General features: G+C 37.0%; 1 protein-coding gene across 4 annotated transcripts in view; it reads left to right on the top strand.

The window, feature by feature from the left end:
• Chd7 (chromodomain helicase DNA binding protein 7) overlaps nt 1–12,099 on the top strand; it is a 182,449-nt gene that overhangs the window by 127,182 nt on the left and 43,168 nt on the right. For all 4 annotated transcript variants that reach the window (XM_063258454.1, XM_063258452.1, XM_063258453.1 and 1 more), the window contains 2 exons: nt 8,076–8,190; nt 11,521–11,604. In XM_063258454.1, the coding sequence (XP_063114524.1) occupies nt 8,076–8,190; nt 11,521–11,604 (199 nt within the window). The remainder of the gene's footprint in view (nt 1–8,075; nt 8,191–11,520; nt 11,605–12,099) is intronic.

The following is a 12,099-nucleotide window of genomic DNA, read 5'->3' as shown; positions in this document are numbered from 1 at the left end:
CAAATTATTGGAGCTAGAGCTTCAGCGTGAACTAGAAGTAGGGATGCTAGAGACAAAGGCAAATTTATATGTAGTTTTGAGATGCTGCCAAATTCCCTTCCATAAGGTTATGACAGTTTGTGTTCCTGTGAGCAGTGTATGAGAACACTATTTCCTCACAAGCTTCCCAACGTGGAGTATATGTTATCTTTTTAATTTTTGTAAGAAATTACATTTTTGTGAAATTTTAGTTAGCATTTTCTCTTATTGTAAGAACATCTTTTCATAAAGCTTAATGGCTACATAAATACCACTTACCTGCATATGTCTTTTGCTCACTTTTCCCCATCATCCTTCCCTCAATTTTAAGTGCTCTTTAGTTGGAGGAATATGAGTTTTCATTTTGGCTGTGAGCTGCAGTTATTTTTGCAAGGTCAGTTGTGTACTGACTTGATTAATATATTTATTGTTCTATAAATTAACAAATTTTTACATAGATTTTTCGTGCCTTTTCTCTTTTATTAAATCTGGCTTTTGAGTCATAGGCAGAAAGCTTTCTCCTATTCTTTTCGTTTCGTTTATTGGTACTGAGGATCAAATGCATGACCTTGCAGACAGCCGCTGTGGCTACTGAGCTGTGTCCCCTACTCCCTGTCCCCATGTTAAGGAGAGGTAACACTTGTTCTCCTCCAGTATTTTCAGGGCTTTATTTTCTCTGTTGGGGTATAATCCTTTGATACCCATTTTTGTAAGGTATCGCCATGGTTCTAATTTTATTCGTCCCATGAATAGTCAGTCATGCATCATGTGGCAGCAGGGACAGAGTCTGAGGAGCACACGTTAGTTCGCTGTCTCATGGTGGTGTCACCACAGTCTGTACTCACACAGGCCTGGATGGCCAGTGTGGCCTTGGGTTAGTGAAGCCATAAGGGCGGTCTATGTGGAGCCGCTGAGTGAAACTCAGTGTACAGCTTCACAGTAGATGTTTTCAAAGGGCTTCATCCTAGATTGTGTTTATTGACCTAATTATTTACTGTTCTTTGGTGTCTGGGGTTTATATTGGAAGACCAAAATGGTAATTTTCTTATTTCTTTTTTGTCAAATGCTTTGGTAAGAGATATCATTCAGAAGAATTAGAAGTCATTACATTTTCTTAAATATTGATTACAGTTTCAATTTAAGACTTCAGTTTTTCAAATAAAAATGTTACGTCTTGTCGTTCTACTCATATCTGAAATTCTAGCCCGCATCATGGTGTGGTGGTGACTGTAACTAGCTTTGTTCCAAGAAAGAGCTTTACAGGGTACTCAGGTTTCATTCCCCATCTCCCAGTGCCTAAATCCAGATGATAACTGCCCCGGACAGAGGAGAACCAATACCCCAACAAAAATAACCAAGTCCTTGCAGTACAGTAAACTTTTTATAAGTAGGAGGAGCTCACTCAAAATAATGACAAAAAGGATAGTGTATTAAATATGTAACTGGTAACACAGTTGTTTATTATCAAAGGTTGTGCATAGTTGTATGTACTGTACTTTCATAAGACTGACAGTACTTAACAGGTGGGATTACATCAGCATTACTGCAAACACATGGGCAGTGTAATTTGCTGAAACACTGTAACACTACAGCATTCCTAGGCAGTAAGAACATTGCAGTTTCTTTATTATCTTTTTTTAATTTTATTTAAGGAGAAAAAAAAAAACAGAAAGGGTACAAGTTATACAAAATTTCAGAAAGAGTAAATAGTAGGGAATCACTAGTTAATAGATTACATATTGTTATCTTAGAAATAGTTGTTCAAGTTACAAAATTAAAGCATATAAAGTGAACTTTCAAACAGTGAGACTGCAGTTTTGTTCAATGATCCAAAAAAACTCAGTAATATGGTTATCTATCTTATACATTTAAATATATATGCAGTTATATCCTTTAGAGGACTTTCTTTTCCTCTCTTTTGTATAATTACAATTACACATTTTGGGTTTTATTACTCCCACAGTTCTTACTACCTTTTTTTGAAGAGAGTGTGACATAACAGAACAGAGTCAGTCAAATCAAAAGGATGAACATAATACATAATGTAAAAACAAAGTACCAGGTGATCAGCAATGGTTACCATACTGCCTCTTGCTATCTTAAAAAGAATTGCCTGAAAAGTGCCCTGAAGGATACAACAGCAAGGGTGTTTAGGTGTGTTACATAGAAGACCATATTAATATTTTTGATTGGATTACTGAACACAGCTGTTTGCAGTCTCACTGTTTGAATGTTTGCTTTGTGTGCTTTGATCCTGTGACCTGAAACACCGTTTCTAAGATGATAGCGAGTAATCTATTAACTGGTGATAGCTTACTGTTTTTTTTTTTTTTTTTTTTTTTTTGTAGTTCTGAATTACTTGTACCCTTACACTGTTTTGTTTTGTTCTGATTTTTTTCTCTTTAAATAAAAAAAAGAATTGCCTATATCATCAGTTATAATAAAATTGAACAAAACAGTAAAGAATAAAACCGAAACATTGGAGACATTACAGGACTTTAAAAGAAGATAATAGTCAACCAGAATGGGCGTCATAATGAATCTTACTGTCTTCACAGTTATTGCCTATACTTTCGAACTTGGTACTATCAAGCAAAGCAGAATAGGGGAAAATCAGTCAAACCAAGATGGTGAAGGCAATACAGGGTTTCAAATTATGTTAATAGGAAATCAAAGTGGGTTACTATAATGTATTCTGCTATTTTTTATTTTTCCCTTAATTAAAAGGATAAAAATAAAAAAGTAAATAATTAAAAAAAGGAGATTGAGATAAAAGAGGGCATAACAACAAAAAGCGCAGGTCAAAGCATAACCATTTAAGCAAAATAGTGTTTTACCACAAGATATCCTGACATAAAAGTAGTTACCATAGTGTCTCTTTTCTTGAAATCTTTGAGTATAACTTCATAAACTGTAGCACCAAACATATCAAGACACTATAAAACCATTCAAGAGAATGACAGTATTACAGGGTGTTTAGAACCAACTATCAGAAAATGAACAATAGTTTTTATATAATCTCCTTGTTTATAAAAGTTTTTGCTTATATTATCACATATAATAAAATCCAATAAGATACAACCTGTTAAGACCGATGGAGACAGAAGAATAAAAGCTTGATGGGACTCCAAAACAAGATGATACTAAATCAGCACTGGCTATTGTGATGTCTTGTTTTCTCCAAAATAGCTGTTCCTACCATCCAATCTTTTCTGCCTCATTTCTGTTGAGCTTTTTTTCTGTCATTTGTTGTCAGTTTGTCTTTTTCATTTCGCTTTCTGCTCTATTCATTGTGGCCTCTCTGCCACTGTTTCTGAAGTCTTGGTATTTTTCTTTTTTAGAATATCCTGCAGTATTCTCTGTAGAGTTGAATTGGTGGTTGCAAATTCCCCTAGTTCCTCTTTATCCTGGAAGCACCTTGTTTTTCCATCAATTTCCAGGGATAGTTGTGCAGGATATATCAATCTTGGCTGGAGGTTGTTATCTGTCAAAGCTTGAATTATTTCCCCCCACGCTCTCTGTGATTTGATGGTTTGTACCGAGAAGTCTGCTGTAATTCTGATGGGTGTTCCCTTGTAAGTGATCTGTTTCTTGTCTCTGACGGCTTTTAATATTCTGTTCTTGTATTGGATTTCTGGAATTTTGATTATTATATGCCTGGGTGTAGCACTGTTTGGGTTGTTGGTGGCTGGGGTCCTGTATGCCTCATACGTCTGAGTATCTTTACCTTTTGCTAAATTAGGGAAAGTCTCTTGGATTATTTCTGTGAATAACTTTTGTAGTCCACTTGTTTGTGTCCCTACTACTTCTTTTATGTTCTTAATTCTTAAGTTATAGATCCCCTTACCATCTTCTAGCCTTTGTATTATTGCTGTTTGTTTCTTTGTTATTTTTACAAAGTTTTTCATTTCATGCTCCCACATTACAAACTTGTCCTCCAGTTCTGATAACCTATCCTTAGTTTCTTTCAAGCTGTTATGCCAGCTTTCGATAGAGTTTTAGTTTCCTGGTAATCTCTTTGAACCTGCTTCAAAGAGGTTCTATGTTTTCTCTATTTTCTCCATCAAACAATTCTCCCCTTTTTTTCTTTTTTTCTGTTCTTCCATTCCACCCTCTGTTTTTTCTTGGGTGGTGCTTAGCATTTCCCTATTCTACTTGTATCTTGCTTTATTTCATTAAATACTTCGCTTTTGAACTTGTCTATGAGGCTCCGGAGATAGCGCTTTATGTCTATTGATGCCATGTTTGCTATTGCACGTTTCTCAGGATTGGGGGCCGAGGACCCTTTCTTGTTGCTCCCTCTTCCCATATTTTTTGTTCCTTTTATACAAGTGTATATAAGAGGCCCAGTTTCTTTCTTTGTGTCTGTTACAGTTTGTTTGAATTGGGCCAGCTAAGTGTTCCCGCCCACTGCAGTGTACTAGGGAGACACAGACCTGGGCAGCCTCTGCTGGGCCCGCCCCTCCAGGTCAACCTACCAAAGGCTTCACTGCTGGGGTGCACCTCCAGGCGCTGGGACCTGGTTTGGGCTAGCCTACTGGGTCTTAGTCAGCGGCATCACGTAGGCCAGGCATTTCCCACCAATTCCGCTTGAGAGGGAAATATACCACTAATGTCACTGCAGCGTCCTATTCCGGCAAGTCTGCCCAGTCCCAGTGTGTCCTTTGCTGAAGCCTCCTACTCTATGGAAGGGTCCCCGTTCTGCTCACTCACCGCAGGCGAGAGTGCCGCTCTCAGCTCCGTTCGCCAGTTCCCACTCTCAGTTTTCGTGTGTCTCTCTTCCTGCTGTGCCGATTCAGACCCAGCAGCGGCAGCAGGAAGTTCAAATCGCGGCTTCCAGCGGCGCAGGCTCCAGCTTCCTTGCTGACACTTTATCTGTTCCGGTTATAGCACCGGGATTGTGTTCCCAGTTGGTTTCTCTCAGCTTAGTTGTTCCTGGGTCGGCAGGGTATATCTCCCCCTGCTTAGGACTCCTTGCACCACGCCCTTCCTGGGCTCTAAGCAGGGTATCTCAGACAGCCTCGTAGCTGCTGCTATCTATCCACCATGTTCTCCTGGAAGTCGTCCTTCTTTATAATCTTATGAGACAGCCAACTTATATTTGGTCTGTCATTGAGCAATAATCAATGTTTTTAGGCCGTACGTATCTGTATTTTTCTCTTACTTAAAATTCTATCTTTGGGGTAGAATGTAGATGAGTGAGAGAACACTTCTCTCATTGAAACAATCCTCAGCTCTGCAGATGGGGGTGGGGGAGGAAAGGAGGGAAAAAGAGAGAGAGAGAAATCCATGTTTGCTATTTGAGTTACAATCTTTATCACATACTAAATTTGCATATTTATTTGTATTTATATCTGTACTTTATTCCTTTGATCTGTTTTGTATTTGTAAACCACATTTTCATACACATACATAGTGTGTTTTAGTCTCTGGTAGATGTAACTTCTCTTAGTAGATTCTTTTAAATATTTTTCTGGATATTCTAACATTTATTTTTATATAGGAAGGCAAATGTTCACTTATATTTTTCTTTACATTGTATTAAATTTATGTATCTTCTCATTGGATCTTGTTTATGTGAATAAAGGCTATTTATTGACTAATATATGTTAACTTTATATCGTGCTGTGTTACTGAAATATTTAGTTTTACTGTTTGAATTAATTTTCTAAATGATTCTGTAGGGTTTTTCTACTACATAACCATATAATCTGCAAAGTGAGGTCGTTTTACTTATTATTTTCCAATTACTATGCCTTTCCCTATTTTGCTTTGTTTAATGACACTGGTTAATATCCCAGATAAAATATTTGACAATAGTGATGACAGTGGATATCTATAATTAGTTTTTGATCTCTGTGAAACAGTCTATATTGTTTCTGTTTTTAATAAGACCTAGCTTTAGAACTAAAGTTTGTCTGCATTTAATTTTATTAATGAGCTACCTATCAATTTCTAACTTTCTAAGTTAGTTTTTAAAAACGCATTATGAGTGTTGAATTTCATCAAAGATTTTTCAGCATCAGTGGGGGTAATTGTGTGATTTTTCTCCTTAGATGTATTGATTCTAAGTATTTTTTTTTTTAATGAATTGCCTAGTATCAATCCAGCCTTGCATTCCTGGAACAAATCCTATGTGGTCTTGGTGGTTTATAGGCTATGTTTTTTTCCATGGTGCTTCTGGAAATTGAACCCAGGGCCTTGTGCTTGCTAGGCAAGTGATCCACCATTCAACTACATCCTTAACCTGATGTGTTTAGTGCATGTGGAAACATGTTTGTTAATATTTTATTTAGACTTTTGCACTAATAGACAAAAGGGAAATGGTCTTTGGTTTTTTTTTATTATTTTTTTCTTGTTTTGTGCTGTATCAACATTAGATGTGAATGTTGTACTCTTTTCATCAAGAAAAATTATATTTTGAAGTGAAATTTTGTGTGCAAAAGTGACCATATTCTGAGTGTATTCTGTGTGGGGCCTGGCTCAGATTATTTTTTATTAGCTGTATAATGTTTTGATAGTTTAATCCTTCATAGCATTTTCTTTATTGTTTAGTGCTAGCTAGTCCACCAGCAAAATTTTTCTCATTTTTTTTAAACCTTATTTCCTGAGACATAGCGGCCAACCCTTGACCCTGTTTCTCTTCTTTCATGTTCCTGAGTAAGTAGGTTATCAGGTTATCAGGTTTAGAATTGTGAAGTCAGTGACTGAAGGTTTCAGCCCAGTTTGCAGGCTACAGATCGGAGCTGGCACAAGGATGCCCTGCGGTGCATTGCCACCTTTCCTGGGATAAGAATCCTGACTGCACAGGTGCCTTTTGCTGGAAGATAACCAGCAGAATAGGTTGTTTTTACGATGTTTATTTCTGGTTATCACAGCATTGCTTATTATTTATTAGAAATTTAGACAATAAAATGCAAAAATAGAAAATAAAATACTTGCAGTATTGCTACTCACATAATCGCTACTATCATGTTCCTCTTACCTACTTTTTCCTCTGCGTAGAGATTTATATCAATTGTTTGTATATATGTATGTTGATATGTTTTATATATGTTGCACATTTATTTAAAATCTTTTCTCCATTAGTCAGTTATAGAAGAAGTAAATTAGTCCTGGCTTAGATAATATGTACTAGACATTATATAAATATCACCTATATGGTTCCTAGAATCATATTTTTTCATATTAAGTTTAAGAAATTTTTATAATAGCTTCATAACTTCTAAGTAGTGGTACCTTGATCCTGTCAGAGGTATGCATTTAAGCATCACGGTTCTTTGTGACATAATCACCAGAGCAAGAAATATAGAGGCATCGGGGGCCAAGGCAAGGGTGATGGTACAGAAGAATGCTGGAGTGCCAAGCAGATGGATATGAGATCCCGCGAAGCATGAACTGAGTTCCTGCTGGTCTCAGGGAACGAGAATGAGGGCTCAGTGCACTGAGGTTCAGGTTAGGGAAGCAAAAGGGCAAGGAATCTTCCCAGTGAGAGCAGATGTTACCGAGTGAAAATCCACAGCGGTCATTGGGGTAAGGTGTGGGCTGAGGCTCAGGGACTGGGTGGTGGTCCTTTTCGGTGGTTCTAGAGGACCGTGTTATAACTTACCTTGATGGCCAGGTGATAGGCCTTCTGTGTATGGAGGGTACTCTTATATCCCTTATCTGCAAAGAAACTGCTAGAGTAAATTGGAACTTCTAACTTGATTAAAAATCAAGTGTTTCTCAGTGATAAAGGCTCAGAAAATGGATTCATAATTCACACCACTCCAGAGTGTAACAGTTTCATATTAAAATGTAAAGTATTAACTTATGACAACAGCTTGTCATTAGTGCCCCTCCGTGTGTACTGAATAAGAAATCTGGGGGCCTGGAGCAGAAGGCAAACTGTAGACATCATCATTGACTTTCTCTCATTCTCAAATATTAGTGGCTGTGTTCAGTGTTGCTCAGCAGCCCTATAAGTAAGTGAATGGTTTGTGTAGTTGATTTTTAAAATAATGTATTCATAAAAAGTATTGTGCTTTACATGTTTCAAGTATATTTTATTCTTTCAGCTCTTACCTTCATTGTCAGTGGGCATCTATAGAAGATTTGGAAAAAGATAAAAGAATTCAGCAAAAGATTAAACGATTTAAGGCAAAACAGGGCCAGAACAAATTCCTTTCAGAGGTATGGAGTATCTGCTTAATTTTTTGAAATATTTGCTTTATTAAAATACTCTAAATTGTGAGTTTTAGTTCACTGAATTATTAAGGAAAACTAGTTTGCCGAATTTGGTTGCTTATTGCTAACTGGTTGTTGCTAAAAATTTGTAAACAGGAAATTTCTCACTCTTCCTGTTGCCTGGTCTGAAAGATAGTAGTCCTTTGGTATTACACAGAAGTGGCAGTAATGGTATGATTAAAATCTTGTAACGAGAGTGTAGTTAGTGGGTGATGAAAAGTAAGTAGAAATTCTGTTGAGACTCAGCAGGTTAAAAACTACAGTGAACATGAAGTGTATGTTCTAGGACTTACGGTTTTACTTGTGCTAGGGGAAATATATGACAAACTTCTTTTAAGACATTGCCTCTCCAGACCGATGCTGTGCTGTAGTATAGAGGCTGCTGTTTGTCACTGCCTGGGCCCCTTTATCCTAAGATATCACTTATTAAATGACAACAGTACTGAGGGCAAGGAAGAACATCTGTGTTTATTAGAAGAAATAGGTTACCCCTCCCAACACTGTCAACTACATTTTTTTAAAAAATGCTTTCTTTCTGGGGGCTGGGGATTTAGCTCAGCGGCATAAGCGCCTGCCTTGCGAGCAGGCAGTCGTGAGTTCGATCCCCAGTACCGATAAAAAGACAAAAAAAAAAAAAAGCTTTCTTTCTCTGGGCATGGTACATGCGTTTAAATCCAGCACTCGGGAGGCAGAGGCAGGAGGATCTCTGTGAGTTCAAGGCTAGTCTAAACCACTTAGTGAAACTCTGTCTCAAAAAAGACCAAAAAAAAAAAAAAAAAAAAAAGAAAAAGAAAAAAGAAGAAGCTTTCTTTCAAAAGCTGCTTCTTGAGATTTCATTTCTGGACTTTTGATCACCAATTTGGTTTCAATGACAGCCTCAAGTACATGAAAAAAAATTCTAACGTTGTAAAATAAGTCAAAGACTTGCTGATTTCTTAACTCTTCTTTTCATAAAAAAGTTAACCAAACATAACCTGTAAAGTCTAAAAATTGATACAGAATAACATGTTTAACAGCCTGCTTTATGCTGCCCTCTGATTGTCAAGAGAGGGAAGATGGGACAGAATAGCGGCTAGTATTTTGGTGACATAAAATCTTGGTATTTACACATGGCCAATTTCTACTCCGTCTGAGTTGAGCCCATAATCCCAGCAGACGGGCTTCTAGCGAAGTCTGCTTTGGGTGGGAGCTATGGTGGGTGGTTGCTGGGTGCTCTTTTCCCAACCCCAGATAGCCTCCCCATCTTTGTCACCTAGGTGACACAGGCTTGTTGGCCATGCACTGGTTTGCATTGAATGGGATGCAGTTACTCAAATAGGACTCAGATCTTACATCTTGGAGAATATTAAGATGTGTTTTCTTTGAAAGAGTGGCTTTGAGAAAAATCCCATGAGATTCTATTTTGCATGTCCTTCTTAATGAAACTGCAGTTGAATATTTGTGTCATGGAGCAAGTTAGACTACTAACTTTCTTTTAAAAGAGACACTGGTGTAGTCTGCTGACCTTTCCTGGGTCTGTGGGAGAAAAAGGGAAGGAGCACAGTGCTGCTCCCCACCACACTTCTAAGTCCTGGCCATGTGTATCACATGTATTTGGTCACAAGCTCTTTGGGCAGCTGTGCCCGGCCCTACCTGCACAGCCTCTCTCGCTGTCTATGTAAGTTGCCTGTGCTGGGTTGAAAACCATTATTTTCTGATAAATTTGCAACCAGAGATCTTTAGTTCTGTCCTGAATGGTATTTAACAAAGAATAATAAGGATGTTTTTCTACTCTCTATTTTAAACACGTGTATGTACCCCTGTTTGTTTTCTCCTGTAGACTTCTCGTATTCCAGAGCTCCACTTCTGTTACATTTTCAGTCAGATTGTCTTAACTTTATTTTTCATGCTTAAGCTTCCTTGTGTCTCCACACTTGCAATCTATTCAAACAGATCAGTTAAACTAGAAATTTCATCACATACAGAATGGCAAATATTATTCACTTAATGGACAGAAATGGAGGAAGAGTTAAATTCATTACTGAATATGAAAACTTAGGGTCAGGAACAAATTGTCTTAAAGGCAATTTGTTTCACATCAAAACCAAGTTTGTAGAAATTTTAATGTTCATATTGTGTGTGAATAATACAAATATACTATTTCCCTAACTCTGGAAATTTTTAACAAAGGCAGCACATTAATGTATTAACATTTAAATTAATGAACATTCTCGTGTATTTTTCCCTTACTGTTCACCTCTGCAAAAGTTTGAAGCAGTTGAAGCACATTTTTGTATTTTTGCTACTTAATGATTTACAGTTCATATCGCTCCAACCTGGCACTTTAAATGGGCACTGTGGTGCAGACAGTGTTTATTCTCCTTAGCAGACTGTGCTCCTCTCTCCTTGGCGTCTGTTTTCAACCTGCGATTCAGGAAACAAGAATGGTGCCTAATGACTTCTAGTGTCCCTTTTTGCCGAGTTTTTTTTTTTTTTTTTTAAGTAGTTAATCTATAGCAACAATACCGACATATCTTTGGTTTTCTGATCTAAAAATGTATCTGACCCTGGCTTCTTTTAAGTATGGCTTGGTCTGTAACTTCCTTCTGAGCTGTGTTCTATTTCCTGTAACTTTGCAAAGAAGCAGTATTACTTTACTTCTGTAAAGATTGTTAAAATATGGGAAAGTGCCTCAATTATTTAAGCTTCATTTCTGTAACCTGAATTTACCCAACTCTTCTATGTTGAGTACAAATAAATCATTCAGACATTTAAGATTAATGGCAAGACTGTTATTCAAAGTGAGGTACTATTATTGATTGACAAGGACCACCGAACAGCATAAACTGTTCACACAAAAATGTGAACTCTGTGCAGTTCAGTGTCTCAGCTTTTGAAGAACATTCCATAGGTGATGCTACAGGTAGTTAGAAGACTTCAGGAGCACTTACTGTGTATGGCTCTGATTCTTTTTTGCAAACCATAGTTTGAAGAATGCTAAATTCATTGTATACCATAAGCCTTTGGATTGCTCATTAGTGAACTGTAATTTCACACTTCATTTAAAATACTCTTAAACATTCTCTCACAGTAAAGGGTTTCACATAGTAATTAAAAGACCAGTTAACAAAGTTTAAGAAGTCTGATTCTCTCATAGGGAGTGATTTTGCTAAATTGTAGCATTTCAATTAACAAATGTAATTTACCAAAATAAATTTTGTGTTGTTGTGACTCAAAATATTATTGCCTGCTGAAGGGTAATATAGTTTTCCTCTCCACTTTTTCTTTTTGATGCAGATAGAGGATGAGCTTTTTAATCCGGATTATGTGGAGATTGACCGGATAATGGACTTTGCACGTAGCACAGATGACCGTGGAGAGGTAATAGGAGACATTTGTATTATAAAATGACAATTTGAGCTGCTCTTGTGTGTTTACAGAAAAGATGAGTGGAACCTAGACCTGGTTTTGATTAGAGCCTCATATCATGTTATACTTGGTCTAAATGTAACTGGAACTTAATTATTTATTATCAGTTTTATGATTTAATAATTGTGCTGAATGTTTTGTGTGTAGTATGAGAGCTTTTTAAAAACATTAGTTTTAATCTTAACTATACTGGTATCTTTCACAGTTGTAGAATATGATCAAAAAAGACCTCAATACATTTTGGTTATCTGGTGTGTAGCACAAAATGCTCTTAGGTATTCTTGCAAGAAGGGAGTTTTGTGTTACTTGATATTGGGCATCTTAAGTGAAGTTGGTGAATTTCATTTAGTGAGGTGCACAGAGGATAATAGAAAATGCCTTTTTTGTGTGTGTGTCTTTTTTTTTTCGGTACGGGGGATCGAACTCACGACTGCCTGCTTGCAAGGC

This window comes from Cavia porcellus, unplaced genomic scaffold, assembly GCF_034190915.1.
Source record: "Cavia porcellus strain 051 isolate PalLab524CR breed Dunkin Hartley unplaced genomic scaffold, mCavPor4.1 scaffold_11, whole genome shotgun sequence".
Classification (NCBI taxonomy): Eukaryota; Metazoa; Chordata; class Mammalia; order Rodentia; family Caviidae; genus Cavia; species Cavia porcellus.
The sequence above is the reverse complement of the archived record's forward strand: the minus strand, read 5'-3'. Positions and strand labels throughout refer to the sequence as shown.